The following is an 18,514-nucleotide window of genomic DNA, read 5'->3' on the forward strand; positions in this document are numbered from 1 at the left end:
AGACTATAAACTTCTTGTATTGAAACAAAAACGGGATAAATGCAAATATAGAAAAAAAAGTATTATTATTATTATTTTACAATAATTGTTATGTACATTATATGCTGTGATCAAACGTATCAAATTATTAAATAGACAAAATGTATATATATGTATATTAAGAATTGATAAAGAAGGAGGCGAAAATCCGTCAAGAGAAAACTATACGCACATTCACACAAGAAAGAAATTAAAAGGAATGATGATTATGATAATGATGATGGTATTAATAGTAGTAATGGCTAATAGTAACTATAATGATAATATTTAAGAAATATGCTAATATTTTTTGGGGGAGATTTTTATTATACAAGAAACCTTTTGGTTTGCATGCCTGATGGAATTTCAATGAGTGATTTTGTGTGATTTTGCGTGAGTTGTAAATTATGAATTGTGAATTGTGAATAATGTGTGTGTGTGAGCTGTGCAGGATTGAAAATATGGGAATGTGTTGGCGTGGGTTGGTTTAGAAACAAATAATGAAATATAATATAATAGAGAGAAAGTGGTTTGTTGGTTAGTGAATGTGAATGTGAAGAAAAGTATATAAATATGTGTATATGTGCGTGAGTGTGAGTGTGAGTGTGAGTACGAATGTGCAAATGTGCAAATGTGCAAATGTGCAAATGTAAGAGTGCAAATGTAAGAGTGCAAATGTAAGAGTGCGAATGTGAGAGTGCAAGTGCAAGTGCGAATGTAAGAGTGCAAATGTGTGAGTGCAGTTGTGTAAGTGCAGTTTTGTATGTGTGCATGTGTGCATGTGTGCAATTGTGCAGGTATGGTTGTGTGATTATGTGGTTGTGATATGCATGAATTGTAGCCATTTTTTTTCTTTAAGCGCTTGCTTTCATTATATACATGTCTTTGGCAAGGTAACCAGACGAGAAAGATGCATCTTTTTTGGTGCACAAATCCTGGGACTCGTTTATTTTAGTCGTCGTTGTCGCTGTCGCTGTTGCCGTCGCTGTTGCTGTCGCTGTCACTGCCTGTTGCTGTTGTTGAAGTCGTGCAAGATGATTACCGCGTTCGCTAATGCGCATGTGCTGATGAACAATTGTCTTTTTTGCAGACTGTGTTCTCTCTACCATACTCGAAAGTGGTGTGGGGGTAGAAGGTTTTGGAGTAGGTTTGGCGTCAGAGGGTTGTCGAGGACGAAGACGGGGTGTTGGCACAGGTGGTGAAGTGCGGACAGTAATGGCAGAGATGCGAGGAGATGTAAGTGGTGGAGGACGTGAATTGAATGGCTGTACACGAGGAGAAGTGATGGACGGTGTACGTGAGGTGGCTGGTTGCACACGAGGTGAAGTAATAGGACGCGCACACGAGTTAAATGGTTGTACACGGGGAGATGTGATGGATGGTGCGCGGGAGGTGCGCACATTGACTGGTTGGGTGCGTGGAGAGGTAATTGATTGTCGTGAAGGTGGTGGAATAATTGTACGGGCAGAAATAAGAAGCTTCTTGGAAACGTAGTGCTTTGAAGGTGCTGGCTGTGGTGGAGGCTCAGCTGGAGTTGTCCAACGTTTACCTATCAAATAAACAAGAAATGTATCAATATTATATATATATATGCATGTACACAAGTATAAGTAAGTGTCTGTCCAATAGATATATTCGATTTATCAAAAGAAAAAAAAGGTTACCTGCTTGACTCTGGAGGTGCAGTGTGCCATCTGGTAGCCACTCTGGGCTCTGTTGGTCTGTCTGGGTGCGTACTGGTTGCACACACTTTGGACTAGGTTTGGGCGGAAGAGGATTTCGTTTGGATCGTTTTGAAGTGCTGGGTGTAAGAAGGATTGGGACTATTTGCTGGCGCTCAGCCTTTTCTTTTTGTTGGGCATTTAGCCATTCGCTAATAGTTGCCTGATCAAGATCGACGGACTGAGATTGTTGGAATGGGACGGTCATGACCGATGAGCCTGAAGAGGAAGAGGTAGATGAAGATGGAGGAGTAGGTTCTGTCTGTGCGGACATCTTTCGCTTCTCGGCAGTGGATAACTGCTTGAGGAATTGAGATCGTGGTGGGAATTCGTACTGCTCTTGTTCAGGCGTAAGGTTCTGTGGAACTATTATCTCAACACCGCCATCGGGGAAGCGCTTGATGACAGCCTACAACACATACACGAGCATCCACAGAAGCAAAGACACAAAGAGAGGTTAGTAAAGAGTTTGGCCTTGAGTGTTGTCCTAACCACACTGCAAAGAGTTTGATGCATAAATATATAATAACAAATATAATAAAAGCTTGAATCGATCATGACATTGAGTTACACGAGCGCTCGGGCGATACAGTAGACACACACCCGAGAAATTGAAAAAAAAGGTAAGGGATTCTGCCCTTTTTTTTTTTTAAAAAAAAAAGAAAAAAGTGTAATATATTTATATTTTACTTTCTCTTATTCCCACTCACTCACTCACTCACTCGCTCACTCGCTCACTCTCCCATTCTTACTCACACTACCTACTTTACTTGCTCACTCGCCCACTCTTTTTTAATTATATATAATTATATTTATATTTATATTTATTTATTTATATATATATATATATAATTATTTATAATATAAATATAAATATAATTATAATTATGTATATATATATCTGTGTGTGTGTGTAGATACATATATACATATACATATATATATTACCTTTCTGCGGTCGCCCCAGATAAGCATCGATTCGGGTTCCCTTCTGCGTACCCGAATCACGGCTGCGGTTGCTTCTGCCATGGCTCTGAGCTCTTCCTGAGGACTCAGACGCTTTAGCCTCATGAGTTTATCGCGAGAAGAGTCTGGTTGCCTCAGTTGGCGGTCTGGTCTTCCTCTCTCGCTAGTCATAACGTATGTTTTTTTTGGTCTTTCTTTTTGTTCTTCTGTTTGGTAGGAATGTGATGATATATTTCTGTGTAGATTTTTTTTAAAGAAGTAAGATGATAAATCTGGCGGTTTTTTTTTGGTGTATGTTGAATGCCAATAGGCAAAATAAATTTCAACTGTGCTCAGATGTTTTTTTTTTCTTAAAAAGAGGAAAGGGGAAAAGAGAAGGAAGAGTGAAAGAAAGAAGAAAAGGGGGGGGTAATAAGGTGTGCAGCACCGTAGCAAATCACTTGTAGTTTTTGAGGCACAGCTAAAGAAAAAAAAACTCGCACCTTTTTGCACCCATGGATAGGTTGCCAATCCATGCGCGTCTTGGTTACACTCGGCAGCACAAATTTCTGCTTCATACACTCTTGCTTTCTTTATTATTTCTTTATTTTCTTTATTTTCTTTCCTTTTCCTTTTCCTTCTTCTTCTTCTTCTTTGCTTATCGTTTGTTAACCAAGGAAGACGAAATATCTTAAAATATAATATTTTAAATAGATCGTTTATATGTTGTATTTTGTATTTTATAAAAAGAAACAAACAAAATAAGAAATTACCTATTGAAGAAACAAGTACACACAGTTGGGCTCACCAAGAAGTGTGTGTATGTATATATATAAAAATATGTAGATTATATACAGGATATTTTGGCTTATTGCAAAGTGGGGTTTCTGCCAGAAGAACGCACGAACACGTGTCTGCATTTTCCATAGACCCTTTTTTTATCTTTTTGTGCACATCGGCTTGAGTTCCCGAGTTCGCCGCCGCTGAAGCCAAGTTAGAATCACTGACCCCAGAATGTATATACACAGGATATGAAAATGAATGACCTCATTTAGGTCCTATCATAATTTTGTTACACTCCAGTTCTCTTCTATTATTATTATTAGTAGTATTTTGATTTTTTTTCTTTTTGGTTTTTAGTTTCCCCACTACAACGCACACACAGATCTATAAAAGAAAAAATTCCCCTCAAAGTACTGCGCAGTAAAGGAGCCGTAGCACCCAAAGGATTCCTTTTTAAGTCTATATAGGACAAAACGTCTAACAGATGTACGGCCAAGGTAACATCAAATATTGTATTTATTTTATTATTACCTTACATATATATTTTGAGAGAGAGAGAGAGAAAGAGAGATGATGAAATACATAAGTTTATAATATACAAAAATACAAGCATACAAATATATACTTATATATACATATGTATACATGAATATTTATATTTATATTTGTATTTGTATTTGTATTTGCATTTGCATTTGTATTTATCTATGTATTTATAGCTGTGTAAAGAAATCAAGGGGAAAGTTAAAGAAGACAAACGAAGTGAGAAAGAAGTGGATGATGATGAAAGGGGGATAAGTCAGGGCCGTTACTTTTTTATAAAAAAAATAATCAAGGACTTGATTTGTTTGACAGTTGTCTTGATTTTGTTTTGGTTTCCATAGTTACCGTTGCTATAACTACTGTTACCATGGCTACTAGTTGAAAAAAAGTGTAAGAAAAATGATTTGAAAGACTTCTTTTAGACATCAAATAATAGTTATCAATTAAAGATAGTAAATATCTTGATTTGAAAAAGGCCAGTGCTATATCTGTATAGCCACAGTTTTTCTTTCAAATCATTCAAACTTTTTTCTTTTATATTTTATTTATTTATTTTGGTTAATCATATTAAGCTCTAAAATATCTTGTTTCATTGGTGTCCATAAAATACGCCTTGTTTTCTTATACTTGCACGACAGTCAATACAAAAAAAAAACAACTTTGAGGAATTTCGATGATTATATTTAATAGTGTAATAATAAGGATAATAATATAACAAATGTTGAAAAACATAGAATACAATATAATATAAAATTGGTAATATTATTATTGATGCATGGTATATGTAAATGAGATGGCATCAATGCAAAGAATTTATATATGTATGTATGTATGTATGTATGTGTATATATATATGGTTTGTTTTTGTATGTACAGCTTCTATATACACATGAATGTTTGTATTTTACAAGGAGGTGTATCCTGAATCAGTTTCGATTGTGTTTACAACTTCATCATATGTGGTACGCCTTTTGTTGAACAGAATTTTTCCGAAATTAAATGGCCAGATACTGGAAAAGCGTGACATTGGTGTATTTTGTGTTTGGAAAGTGTCTGGTGGATCATCAGTCCGTAACTGCAGAGTGTTACCTCTTGAGGATAGAATGTTCGGCGGACTCAAGCTGTGTGTGTCTAGCCTCGCAAGCCACTTGTCAAGTACACTGCCATAAGTCGTAAAATATGGATCGTCAGGTAATTGGTAGCTGGATTCATGCAATTGCTGACATGCCTCTTTCCACATTCCAGCTTCTAGCCGAGTTTCGCAGTAGAATATGTACCGGTCTGAGTGAGATTCGATAGAAAAAGCAAAAGGGGATCGTTTTGTACAATGAGGGTGTACATTGTGTTGACCAAGATTTATAGTGCCGAGTGGTTTGGTATCTGTCTACAATAAAATACAAACAATTTAAATCATCAGTATTAGTATTACTATTAGCATTTTTTTAAGCTGATAGAAAAAATTATTGTCGTGTACACTTACAGGTTTTTTGTAAAACGATAGCCTTGTGTGGCTGAGAATAGCATAACATCTCTTCCAACTCTTCCGTAGGGTTTTTCTAACCATTCGATGAAGCCAACCTTCAAGTATTGATCCTGCCATGGTATATTTTAGAATGTATTCAACTTTTAATTATATGTAAATATATATTTGACAAAAAAAAAGCAGAAAAAAAGGAGATCAAGTTTAAATAGATGATAAAGAATAAGGATTGTCACCGGTAACTTTCTTCGGTTTTGATATATCTGGATCGCTAGAGCCGTTGTTTTTGGTGTTTCCAAGTAGAGTTTGTAACACACTGCTGATGGGGTTACCTTGTTAAAGATGTCATTTTTTTCTTGCACCATTGATATTTATTGTGGTGTGAATATAGAGTATATAGATATACATGTATCTATAAAAGTATATGCATGTGGATATCAAGATCAATACTTTACCTTGGATTATCAGTTTAGGTGTATTTATTAAAGCATACATATCCAAACCACATCTCTTATTGAGTCCCTTTTTCTCTCCCTCTCTTTCTGTTGAAGCTTTCTAAGCTAAATATACAAATGGGCTTTTGGTCACAAGATATCAAAGAAGAAAAACATGGTGGGACAATCTTTATATATATTTCATTTCTTGCCATCGGTTTTGCTCGGCCAATGTTATGATGACCAAAAAACCAAAACTTTATCGACCCTAGCTGTTACTAAAAGCATAATCAAAGGTACTAGTATAATACTATTAGTGTTCTCCTTCTTCAAAATGAAATATAGCATCAATAGTCTGAGCGCTTTCATATCTGTTGCCAAAAATAAACACAAAACAGTCATGTAATTTTTTGTTGCTGCGTTGAATTTTCTCTTTGGATTAATATTTGTGTGAGTGTATTTCACTATCACGGTTTCCTTTTTGTGTCTCCTGGCCGCGGCCTAATAAGATACTATAGGATAGTAAGGGCATTGTATTTTGTATTATATTATAGAATCAATTAGCTGATTAATTAACTAACTAAATAGATAATAATAAGAATAGAATATAATGTTAAAGGATTATCTACATCGTTTGTAAGGCATACTTCTTCTTTTGGTTTTTTTTTAGTTTGTTAAACAAGAAACCAATCAATTCAATCATAATAAAGCATTTATTTCCTTTCGATTTCCATTAAAGATATCCCTGGCAGGCGGCAAAATTACTATTCTCTCCACCTTCAGCCCGGCTTGTCTTACGGCCACCTCGGCAGCCAACCACACAAGCCCAAGTTGAAAATTTGCTTTTAACCATAGAGACCACTAATCCCGAGTCTGTGTCTGGATTCTCAGTTCACAAACAACCATCTGTCATTGCTAATGCAGGCAAGTACAATCTTTATAGATTCTTAATGATGAGAAAAGTTGAATCAATCTGTCAGTCAATCGCTGAATAAATATGTTTATATATATAAGGTCTTGGTGTATTCTTGAAAGGACGATGCAAGACAGGTGATATTGTGTGCTTGTATCCAGGTACAATATATATATATATATAAGTTTCGATAAAATCAGAAGTATAAATCAACAAGTAATATATAGGCACTGTGTATCTTCCATTCGAACCTTTGTTGTTTGTTAGTATTTCGAATCGATATATTTTGAAATGCTACGATGGTGTATTTGTGGATGGCAAGTCAACAGGTAAATCTGAATTGAGAATGGTGGATAGATAGTAATATAAAATAATAATAATAATAATAATAGGCTTGTCTGGCAAGGTATTCAATTCATTATATCACCGTGAAAACTGGCCAGGTGCTATACAGACAAGCGACAAGACGTGGATGACTCAATCACCAAAGTAAAGATATTCAAATTTCGAAGAAAAAAGAAGAAAAAATAAGTTACTGCTTAGATGCTCACAGCATAAATTAAGAAACCCATTTGCCATCGGACAATATGTCAATAATGGTACTCAAATTAACCCATCAAATGGTATGATGCACATTTTGCGTTTTCACAATTGAACTAAATGTATATATATATATATTATATTTATATATTTATGCTGCTTTAGTGCGATACCAAGAACTTGACCTTTTACCATCATTTCCAGTTGGCCTTCGACAATACCTTCCCAATATCTACTGGGCTAGTATGGATCCAATGAGCACACCATTTCGAATTGTAGCTTTGGTAGCAGAACGAGACATCAAAGACGAAGAGTTGTTTTCTACTTATATGGATAATTCTGGTGAACGACAAGAAAGTATATAAAATATTGATCTCATTTTTTCTTACACAAAGGAACATCAATAAAGAATATTAAATGATAATAATATGAAATGCACAAATAGATATGAATATACATACATATATATATACATACATACATATATATATATATATATATATAAAAGAAATAGAATAGAAAACTTGGAAGGTGTGTGTATGTGTATGTGTATGTGTTTTTCTTTTTCTTTTACAAAAGATCAAAATCATCCAACTATATAATAGGAAAATGCGAATGTTTAGTACGTAGATAATTAAAATGTTAGATATTATTAATATGATTTTTAATAACAATTTACCTTGTCGTTGTATTTAAGAATCTTGCGCTTGATCTTGGAAGTATCAACCCAGGTAACAAAGTCCTCCATTGTGCGAGTTACCAAAAATGCAGGATCAGTGATGGGCTGAGGTCCAACACGTACATGACCCTGTTCAATAAAAGTAATAGCTTCCTTGACAGTTTCTGCCATCTTGAGACGGCACATGACAATAGGAAGTCTTCGTCGACAGAAAGCAGATACAGTGACCTTATTGCAGTCACTGAACTTACTGACAGAGGTTATAATACCCATGGTGTACAGCTTGTTCAACAGAGCCTTTTCTTGTTCGGCACGGAAAGGATCCCGAGAGTCAAGAAGAGAGATCTTGTTTGCGAGCTTTTTGATGCTACCTGCCAATTTGTTGTATCTAATAAATAATTTAGGTTAAACTTGTAATTAAGTACATAATATGTATATGTATATAGATTGTGCATGTATTTACTTTTGGTAATCTTCTCTCTTCTGAAGGTGATATTTGCGAATCACTTTGATCTCTCTAATAGAATCGTCTTTCTTCCATTGCAAAAAGTCGACCTTCTTGAGGAGTTTCTGTTCGTGATGCTTGAGTTGTCTCATTTCGGTAAAGATCTACACATTCTACATCCTATATTTTTTTTCCCTTAAATTATGTTCTTTGAAAGCTAGTCACAGATTGGATAAGCATACTGTGAGGGCTTTATTTTCGTAAAATAAAATAAAATAAAATGAAAAGAAAAGAAAAGAAAATTGTTGTGTTCAAAAGCTTAATGAAAATTTTCACATATATTTTTTGTACAGTGCCATTATACGTTATTGTTCATTATATTTCTACTAATATTTTATTACAGCCATCAAGTAGCTGCATTTTATAATTATCATCATAAGCTGTCTTTGCACAGATAATTCTTTTTAACCTCTAAAAATTAAAGATTACTATCGATTGATACGTTGCATTGATACATAGCCTAGGCTGTAATAGTTTACATGCATTTTTTGTTTTTAGACATTACTAATCAAATACTCCTCCAAAACATCGCCATTCACCAAAAAGGAACAGATGTAAAAGTACAAAATATCCAGGCACCTTTACACATTTATAGAATTTCACATATATATAAATATGTATACAAGTTATGCACCTAGCAACGGTCCAGCTAGCATGAATCTCGATAAGTCTTCATGTTTATTTGCCCATTTCATTTATGCTAATTTGCAGCTATCGGTTGTTGGTCTTCGTAGTAAATTTATAAACTTAACGGTTATACATATTACTTTTATTGTATTAATATTTTTTCTTCTTGTTTAAAAGTAGACAATACATATTTGAAAGTAGTATATTTCCTTTCATATTTTCTCAACATAAATACCAGTAAAGACAAAATATAACACTAATAATATTAGTAATACAGCTACCAAGAGAATCTGGCTTTATCTAGCAGACAAGAACAATTGTCATAAGCCTGCAATTTTCTACATATAAATGTATATTTTATTGACCAAAAAAAATTGATAAGAAATTCATTATTATAAATAATTATATATATAGATATAGATAATTTGTCTTGGCAGAAAATAAACAATGGGATTCTTTTTGCTTAATTAAAATCATTCATTCACCTATTGTCCTTGATGTCTTTTCTTTTCATTCCGTCTATCGATATCAAGATCACCTTTAATTCTTCTTTACTTCACTAGAAAAAGCAGATTAAAAGCCTCCCCTTTTTTTGTTGTTGTTGCAAAAAAGACAAAAGAGAAGTAATAGAACAGAATAAAATAAAGTACAGATAATCTCGTGTTCTCCCTTTTATTTTATTTTATTTTTCATTATACAACAGCAATAATAATATTTATATTTATATTTATATTTATATTTATATTTATATCTATCTATCTATATATATATATCTATATATATATATCCATTTTGTAAATTGTAACTTCTTCTGCTTCTTCTGCTTCTTTACTTTTCTATACACACATTTCTATTCGTATTTGGTTGTCCTCAAATGAACCTTAAAGAAAAAGTTAAGCCTCCCCGCAGTTTACGCTCTACTCGTCTATCGGTCGTAAAAAATAAGATATCAACTCCCATCAACTTTCAACAATCGGCCATTACCCCAAAGATAGTTGCCAAAGCCTTGTTTGATTATAAAGCACAAACCCAACGCGAGATCTCATTCCACCAGGGAGATTACTTTCATGTTGATAAAACAGACAATCCTCATTGGTTTGAAGCATTCAATCCAGTCACACACGCCAAAGGCATCGTCCCGGTAAACTATTTTCAAATCCTCGAAAAGAACGACACTCCAAATCACCTCGGCGATCCAACCAGGACCGAGACGCAATGTAAAATAAAAACTAATAATATAAGTATAGAAAATACGCAGACTAAAATTATTAATAAAAATAATACAAGTGTAAAAAAAAATCAATATCTGTTTTGTATATACATTTGTGTGTATATGTATGTGTATATGTGTAATACATATACAGCTTTCTTTTTATTATATATGTATATATGTATTATTATTTAATTAAGAAATTATTTTACTAGTACCACCTGTCAAAAAAATGCAACCTCTTTATGGTGTAGTCCTATATGACTTTCAGGCTGAGCGATTTGACGAACTGGATGCAAGAGCAGGAGAATCTATACTCGTAATTGCACAATCTAATGTCGAATGGTTTGTTGCCAAACCTATTGGCAGATTAGGTGGTCCTGGTCTGATTCCAGTTTCGTTTGTTGAAATCAGAGACGCCTTGACAGGACACACTATTACCAGTAGTCAACCCTCAAACCCTCTCCCAAGAGTCGAAGAATGGAAAAGAATGACCATGGGCCACGACAACCCTGAAAAACTGCACAACCCTAGCTCATCAGCCCTTTATTATGCACCAAACACAATAGATACATTCAGCAGGATACCTACACACAACTCAGTTAATACACTTTTGGGTAGCTCTAATGCCGGTTCGGGTGCTGGTGGTAGTGCTAGTGCTAGTGCTAGTGCTGGTGCTATTATTACTACTGCTGAGCAGATCGCCCAGGAGATCGGCAATCTGTCCATTGGCCCTAGGGATAATTCAAGAGACAACACCAGATCCAGGGTTGTAGCAGCCACAGTGGACTCCTATGTTCCAGAAGGCGATCAATTCTGGTTTATTGTGTTTGCTCAGATGAGTGACAGACGACACAGAGTGCTCTATCGCTTATATGAAGGTAAAAGTACTCACCAATGTATATAATATATACATGTAAATAGATTCCTTTTATTTTTTTGAAGGTATATAATAGAATTTTAATGAATAATAAACATACCAATTGACAAAGCTTTAAATGTACATGCATTTGTGTGTGTTCTGGGGGGATTACGAACAGACTTTTATGATTTCCAGGTTACTTTACTTCAAGACTATCCTATAGAAGCAGGAAAAACCGGAAAACCCCGAATTCTACCATTTATGCCTGGACCACAGACCGAAGTAGACGAAAGATTGACAGGTAAATTTTTATATGTAAATAAAAACAATCCTGAAGAAGGTCAGGGATCTGTTAAGGAGAAAAAGAGAAAATAAGATATAAAGACGGCAAGATAGAGAGGTAGAAAGGCAGAAAGAATGAAAAAGAACAAAAGGGTATACTATTACAATCTGCCCCCACACATACACACATATACTTACACTCACAGACGACAAATAAATAAACAAGAAGAAAGTTGATTTACTAATATTCGCAAGGGGCATTTGTGATTGTCAGCAAAACGCCAAACAGAACTCAACATATACTGTCAAGAACTTTTCCAATTGCCACGCTACTTGGTAGAGAGCCCGTTGGTTCAGGATGTATTATTTGTATTGCATGAGGGGGATGTCGAGATAGACTATGATCCACGGACAGGAGCACCGCGGCCCGAGAGTGTCGAGCTATCACACAGCATTTTGATCCCAGAAGCATTTGGTTCAAGTACGATGAATACTTTTACTCCTTTCGGCCGCAATAGCAATCCGATCAAGGATATTTCTCAGACTAATACAGCTACAGCTACAGCTACAGCTACAGCTTCTACAACCACAACTGCTGCAAAAAATGCAATTGGGAGCAGCAATCTCATTAAAGTCAAGATTGCTTACAAGGAAGAGATGTTTGCAATCAAAGTTCCTATCGATTGCTCTTTCCAAAAGTTGCATGATAGAGTTCAAGAACGACTTGGAGGCTCAAATGTACGACTCCGCTACAAAGATCAAACCCAGGGGGAATCTTTGCCCCTAGAAACAGAAAGCGATATAGCAGAAGCATTTGAATCAAGTCTAAAAATTGGTAAACTAATTCTTTATGCTACACCACTATAATGTACTGTCAAACACATTGTTTTTATATACTGTATTCTCACTAATAATTCACACTGTTAAATATATTTTCACATATCGGTAAACATATTTTCATAAACCTCTTTCAATTAAAATTCATATATATATATATTACATTTTGATTTTTATATATACACACAAAATCGATTCTGTGAAATTAATTAGACTACATGTCTAAATATATATATAATATCATTTAAACTCTTTTAAAAGAGTGTCATGTCTAATACATTGATTTCTTTATATGCAAGTGTTATGTTTCTTTTGGCAATATTCTGCAATTTTGAGAAGTAAGGGTACTGAAAAAACCACTGAAAGAACAACCCGCATTACATCTCATAAGATTGAATGCCCCTTGAAAGTCAAATCTAAATTATATTTCCCTAATTATCAACCGTCCCTTATCTGTTATAATCTAAGGATAGCAAATCCATTTCAGTTCATAATAATCTTAATGTCATATAAAATTATATGAATTATTGGTGAGAATAAAGTGTGCAACCCATATACATAGAGACAATCAATAGTAGATGCAAAGCTCTTGTACACATATACATTTTAAAAAATATATATACCATTTCCTCTATTCATCTCTTTATTCATTTTGTTGGAAAAATGTACATCTGAAATATATCAAAAACAATAAATGTATATAGTCTAATACATCTATATTTATAAAATAATGGGTTATTTACTTTTATTTTATTTTTTGCACTCTTTTGAATTTTCGATTCTTTTCATGACTGTTTCGACTCCAATTATTTTGTTGTTCTTTGTTGCTGTTGTTGTTGTGGTTGTTGTAGTTGTAGTTGTGATTATGGTTGTTGTAGTTGTGTTTTTTTTTGGTAAAAATTCAATATATATATATTTACTCCAAGACAACAGTGGCACCGAGAGCCTCAAGTGCCTTCTGGAGCTTGATGGCATCCTCCTTGGGCAAGGACTCCTTAAGAACCTTGGGTACGCTCTCAACAAACTTCTTGGCCTAAAAACAAAAAACAAAAAAGTTTTAAAAAAAGAAGAAATATTGATAGTAATTTGTTGTGCATATATATATAATGTTAAAACCCTCTTTTCTTTTTTTTTCCTTTAAACCCTTTTATATTCTATGTTTCTCTTACCTCAACCAAGTTCAAACCAGCCAAGTTCTTAACCTCACGAATAATCTTTGCCTTTGAGGCAGCATCAACCTTCTCAATCTTGACATTGAACTCAGTCTTCTCGGCAGCCTTTTCCTCCTCAACGGGAGCAGCAGCACCGGCACCGGCACCAGCACCGGGAACAGCGACAGGCATGGCAATATCCTGAATGTTCAAACGAGTCTAAAAAAGTCATAGTCGTATGTACACATGCAATTGTTAGTCTCATTTTCTTATTGTATATCCTAAATCCAATTCTCCTCGTATAGATAGATACACGTATTTATACATATATATTTTTCCTATATTTTTTTTCAGAAAAAATAAACTTGCCTTGAGGAGGGAGACAAGGGAAGAGGTCTGCAACAAGGTGAGGGTCTCGATTTGGTCGACAATAGCAGAAATCTTGGGGTCGACAGCAGCACTAGCACCGGGTGTGGGGATAGGCTGTTCGGTGGTGTAGCTGCGACGAGCAATTACAGGTACGCTGGCCGAGGCGCTGCGTAGTTTTTTGTTTTTCAATTTAATTGTTTGTTTAAAATAAGTAACGTTGTCCACAAGAATATCTAGGCACCATATTTTAATGTGCTCACCGGACACTTTGGCGAGTAACGTTGACAGCGGGTGCAATGAACTTAGAGGAAAGACGAAGCTAGATAATACAGAGAGGAATGATACACGTAAGAAACAAGTCTTCTCATTGTCTTTCTGTTGTTGGTTGTGGTTGTTCTGGTTGTTGAAAGAAAGCGTAGGGTTTATTGACAGTATTCCTCCCACACAGTTATTTTCTCTGGGTCTCTTTATCTTGCGCACGCGCACGCTCTTTCTTTTAATGGTTGTATAGTTGAACCAAAGGGCCTGCAATGCAAACAAAAAGTGTGTTTGACTTTACCATGTTAAAAGTCGGCTCGAGAATTGACGTACAAAAGGGGAGGGGATGTAATGGAGGGTGTTTACACACCTTGATAGAGCTAAGCCCCTCTTCCCCCCTTGGACAGGTCACATGTGACGTAGTTTGTGACCTTTTTTACAGTACAGGGCGATCACCACTACTTCCATACACACACATATATATAATTCCAAGAGTACATGGTTTTTGTCTTTATTTTCTTTACTTTATATTCCTTTGAGACTATCAAGCAGATACACATATACACATTTTTTTAAAAAGGCCATTGTTTCACCTTGATTGCCTGAAACATATACACACACATATATATGAGTGTGTATATGTGTGTAATTTATGTCTCCGTGAATATGTTTTGGCAATTTCAGTGCGGTGTTCATTTTGTTGCAAGGGCCCCCTCCTACTCTCCTGCTTTCCTGCTCCTCATCTTTCTATCTTTTCTATCTTTCCTATCAATTTTATTTTTTTTGATATTCATAAAAGAATAGTAATAAAATACCAGGTTTGACTAATTAATAGTGAATAAAAGAGTATAATATATACATATATAATATTCAATTGACTTTTTCAATATAATAAAAGAACAATTGAAAAAAAAGGGCATCGTTTAATTTATTTGATTTGACATGTACCTGAATTTGTAATAAACCAATGAAAATTTATAATAGAACCTGTCAATTCTCTGACAAACACAAGGGAGAAATTATTTTGGCAGGTTAAATCTAGTAAGCTTTTGTAAGTCCACCCGCAGACTTACTACTTATTAGATATATATTTCTATGTATGTATATATGAATATATGTATGTACATCACAAACCTATATTATCAGCTTAAATATGTTTTACCTTTATATGTGTATGTGTGCACTCCAGCTCAAATCATTGGCCATTAATAATTTATTCGATGTATATTTTTGCATGAGAAAGGGTGGAGGTACAAGGTAACACATAGTTCAAAAGTTAAGTAAAGACACCAGCCAAGAAATTAATAAATTAATAATAAAGAATATATAAAATTTTATATTCACTGGGGCTTATTAATTTAATTTATTTTTATAAGCAAAAAGTGTTCATAGGTTTCAATAAGATGGCTCTACACAGAATGGTAGAACTTTTGTATTTATTGACTTTTTTTTTCTAAATTGAAGGATCTCTGTAATCCTATTGGATACTTTAACCTAACAAACCAAGTCTTTTTTTTCGTTTATTCTTCTTTTGTTTTATCACTCGCTTTCCACCTCATTACTCAAATATACCTTTATATTTATTTACTTATATATATATGTTTGGATTTCAAAAATGAGAAGTGAGACAATAGACTATAAAAAACATGTGTACGCCAAACTACTCAAAAAAGCAGCCGAATCAAATGTATACAGTAATGTACATTCATTACCTAATGAATGGCAAATGATTAACAGGTGTGTACACACAAAAAACAAATGCACGTATATATATGTATATATATATACATGTGTGTGTATGTGTGCGTGCATATAAATTTATATAAATGAGAACTTCTTTTTGAATAAATCAAATGAACAATATATGTATACATATATTAGTGAAGAGGCAAAGTCGTATATACCTAATCCAAATCCACGAAAGGTGACATTTGGCATTACTAAGCGAGATACACGAACTATAGATCTATTTGAGGTCATATCTTTAGGTAATCAAAATAAACAAATAAACAAATAAACAAATCAATCAAATCAAATCAAATCAAATCAATTCAATTCAAATAGGCGCATACATTGTGTGCGTGTGTAAGCCATATTGTATCTAACAATCTTTTAGATGAAACGATAAAACACAAGAGAGGATTTATTGTAAATACCGGTGGATCTATCTGGGGACTTGATTTTGTCCCAAAGCGACCTTCTGTAGACAGTCGGCCATTAGTTGAATATCTGGCTGTGAGTGGATATAGAGGTGCAAATGAAGAACACCATAATATCAATGAAATCCAGAAAGATTATCAAAACTGTATTCAAATCTGGGAGTGTGACCGGACAGTATCGGAAGACACTCCAACCAAGAAGCCCCGACTACGCATGTGTATGGTTCACAATTTTGGAGTTTGTCATGATCTGAAGTGGTGTCCTTATGGCGCATATGAGGAGGTACAAGACAACAACAACAAAAACAAAAACAACGGTTTGAAAGATATCAATAATATTAGATTTAGATACCAACCGAGAAAGGAACATGGGCCAAATTAGGAATTTTGGCTATGGCATGTGGAGATAATACGGTACGGCTTCTTGTTGTACCACATCCAAACACTTTTCGAGAACACAAAGAAACTGTCTACCGTAGGTTGGGTTCTTCATTACTGTCATTAAAGATTAGAAAAAAATACTATTGTAAATACAAAAAAAAAAACAACAACAACAACAACAACTATGAAACAATTTCAATTAATGAAATTACTTCTTCTTCCCCTTCTTATTTTTGTTGGTCTTGTAATAATAATCATCATAAAACATCTAGTCCGAATCCAAGACTCTCGGTACAAGTTCTCACTTCCAAGGGTCTATTGTAAAACTATTTCATGGGGGGGACATTCATTATTGGCATGCGGATATACTTCTGGTAAGCAAAGATTAAAAGAAAAACACACAAGCACGTACATACATTATTTCTAATGATAATCAATGTACTCAAAGGAGGAATTGTACTACAAAATGTCAAAATGGCTCTGTCTGCGGATGATTTACCTGATCAAAAAGATACGATTATTCACCACATTATACATCATGAAGATAGTGTAGAATCTATTGCTTGGCTTGGTAGTCTGGAAAGTCAGTATTTTGTGTCCACTGGAAGAAGTGGCATACTTTTAGCTCACGATCTTCAAGATATCCGCACAAGAATAGAAGTAAATCGAGTGGCAGGTAAAGTAATTCGTTGTTTAAAAATCAAATCAAATCAAATTGAGATACCTACAATATCTTCAATACAGGAACTCGCCACGCTGTGACATGGACAGGTGATAATCTAATCAGTATAATAAATTCTGAAAACAACGTTCATGGTATTTCTGCATGTAATGGGTCTTGTTTTCAGTTCGTGAAGCATGGTAAATATACCAGTCATTTTGGACTGGTATGGACCATTGCTGCAAGTGAACATCATGGAATCATTGTATCAGGGTGCTCAGATGGATATGTTTGTATGATTAATAGTTATAAGCGTCCAAACAGGTTGAGGGTAAGAAAGAAGAAGAGGAAGAATAAAACCAATTCAATCAAACAACTCATGTCATAATTTGCTTTTTTTAAATCTTTTTTTTAAAGCATGGAGTTCTCTATCATCTCATATGGAATGAAGAGACCGATACATTGCGTTATGTCGACGGTCAGAAAATAACTGTAAGTTGAATCATTTTCCGTGTAATATAACTCATGAACAGCATCCGAAATACATTATTTCTAACCTCAACCTCAACCTCGACAAACCTACACATATAAAAAGGTAAAAGAAACATTACGACCACAGTGGTCTTATGTGCTTGATCCGATCGTATCCATACAAAAGGTATAGAAATAAAGTTGACCAATCAGAAGATTTGGTTTCCAAGACAGCTTCATTTGCTCAACCACTGTTTGATTTTATATAGGCTGCTTGGAATTGTAATAAAGAAGGTTCAAACTGGGTTGCTTCTGGAGGTTCTTCAGGCCTCTGTAGAATTGAGTTTGTTTGGTACGATAAATAGGATGCATCTTGTTCTCTTTGCTTTCAATTTTCTTTTAATCTTTACAGAATTTTCTTATCTAAAATAATATATACATATACAAACATATATAAAGAAGGGTGAGAGAAAAGATAAAAATAAATAATTAGAATATTTAAACGAATTTGAAAAATGATAAGACATATTCACACGTTGTTCAGCACCAGCGGCCAATCACTGATTTCTGTACATAAGCAGCTCTTGGTTGCGTTCATAGTTTATCCATACACATCTCTCTTCATTCCTCCCCTTCACTATGCCAGAACTTTCAGAACGCATCGCCAACCATGCCAGTGACATGT

General features: G+C 34.5%; 7 protein-coding genes across 7 annotated transcripts; 3 read left to right on the forward strand and 4 right to left on the reverse strand.

The window, feature by feature from the left end:
- Window positions 1-872: 872 nt before the first annotated feature.
- PHYBLDRAFT_184091 (hypothetical protein) lies at window positions 873-2,876 on the reverse strand (the record flags this gene model as incomplete). The annotated part of the gene is made up of 3 exons (XM_018438879.1): window positions 873-1,567; window positions 1,683-2,148; window positions 2,688-2,876. 3 exons carry the CDS (start codon window positions 2,874-2,876, stop codon window positions 873-875), a joined length of 1,350 nt encoding a protein of 449 aa, XP_018283768.1.
- Window positions 2,877-4,914: 2,038 nt separating this feature from the next.
- On the reverse strand, window positions 4,915-5,610 carry PHYBLDRAFT_72354 (hypothetical protein; the record flags this gene model as incomplete). The annotated part of the gene is made up of 2 exons (XM_018442642.1): window positions 4,915-5,394; window positions 5,491-5,610. The coding sequence occupies 2 exons, from the start codon at window positions 5,608-5,610 to the stop codon at window positions 4,915-4,917; spliced, it is 600 nt and encodes a 199-aa protein (XP_018283769.1).
- A 914-nt stretch (window positions 5,611-6,524) lies between these two features.
- Window positions 6,525-7,742, forward strand: PHYBLDRAFT_184092 (hypothetical protein; the record flags this gene model as incomplete). The annotated part of the gene is made up of 7 exons (XM_018438880.1): window positions 6,525-6,560; window positions 6,664-6,899; window positions 6,939-6,998; window positions 7,065-7,166; window positions 7,230-7,326; window positions 7,402-7,460; window positions 7,543-7,742. Exons 1-7 carry the CDS (start codon window positions 6,535-6,537, stop codon window positions 7,740-7,742), a joined length of 780 nt encoding a protein of 259 aa, XP_018283770.1. The 5' UTR covers window positions 6,525-6,534.
- Window positions 7,737-8,653, reverse strand: PHYBLDRAFT_137656 (hypothetical protein; the record flags this gene model as incomplete). The annotated part of the gene is made up of 3 exons (XM_018429867.1): window positions 7,737-7,971; window positions 8,057-8,444; window positions 8,520-8,653. The coding sequence occupies 3 exons, from the start codon at window positions 8,651-8,653 to the stop codon at window positions 7,948-7,950; spliced, it is 546 nt and encodes a 181-aa protein (XP_018283771.1). The 3' UTR covers window positions 7,737-7,947.
- A 1,409-nt stretch (window positions 8,654-10,062) lies between these two features.
- Window positions 10,063-12,409, forward strand: PHYBLDRAFT_184094 (hypothetical protein; the record flags this gene model as incomplete). The annotated part of the gene is made up of 4 exons (XM_018438881.1): window positions 10,063-10,405; window positions 10,614-11,279; window positions 11,439-11,561; window positions 11,817-12,409. The coding sequence occupies 4 exons, from the start codon at window positions 10,063-10,065 to the stop codon at window positions 12,407-12,409; spliced, it is 1,725 nt and encodes a 574-aa protein (XP_018283772.1).
- Window positions 12,410-13,108: 699 nt separating this feature from the next.
- Window positions 13,109-14,480, reverse strand: PHYBLDRAFT_34462 (hypothetical protein). Its single transcript, XM_018440032.1, has 5 exons — window positions 14,459-14,480; window positions 14,160-14,218; window positions 13,900-14,065; window positions 13,549-13,749; window positions 13,109-13,412 (listed from the first exon to the last, which is right to left on the reverse strand). The coding sequence occupies exons 1-5, from the start codon at window positions 14,459-14,461 to the stop codon at window positions 13,296-13,298; spliced, it is 546 nt and encodes a 181-aa protein (XP_018283773.1). The 5' UTR covers window positions 14,462-14,480; the 3' UTR covers window positions 13,109-13,295.
- A 1,292-nt stretch (window positions 14,481-15,772) lies between these two features.
- PHYBLDRAFT_153211 (hypothetical protein) lies at window positions 15,773-18,194 on the forward strand (the record flags this gene model as incomplete). The annotated part of the gene is made up of 10 exons (XM_018433092.1): window positions 15,773-15,894; window positions 16,039-16,145; window positions 16,274-16,599; window positions 16,665-16,791; window positions 16,970-17,071; window positions 17,146-17,373; window positions 17,442-17,689; window positions 17,776-17,850; window positions 17,954-18,016; window positions 18,099-18,194. The coding sequence occupies 10 exons, from the start codon at window positions 15,773-15,775 to the stop codon at window positions 18,192-18,194; spliced, it is 1,494 nt and encodes a 497-aa protein (XP_018283774.1).
- Between the last annotated feature and the right edge of the window lie 320 nt (window positions 18,195-18,514).

Source organism: Phycomyces blakesleeanus, assembly GCF_001638985.1.
Source record: "Phycomyces blakesleeanus NRRL 1555(-) unplaced genomic scaffold PHYBLscaffold_42, whole genome shotgun sequence".
Classification (NCBI taxonomy): domain Eukaryota; kingdom Fungi; phylum Mucoromycota; class Mucoromycetes; order Mucorales; family Phycomycetaceae; genus Phycomyces; species Phycomyces blakesleeanus.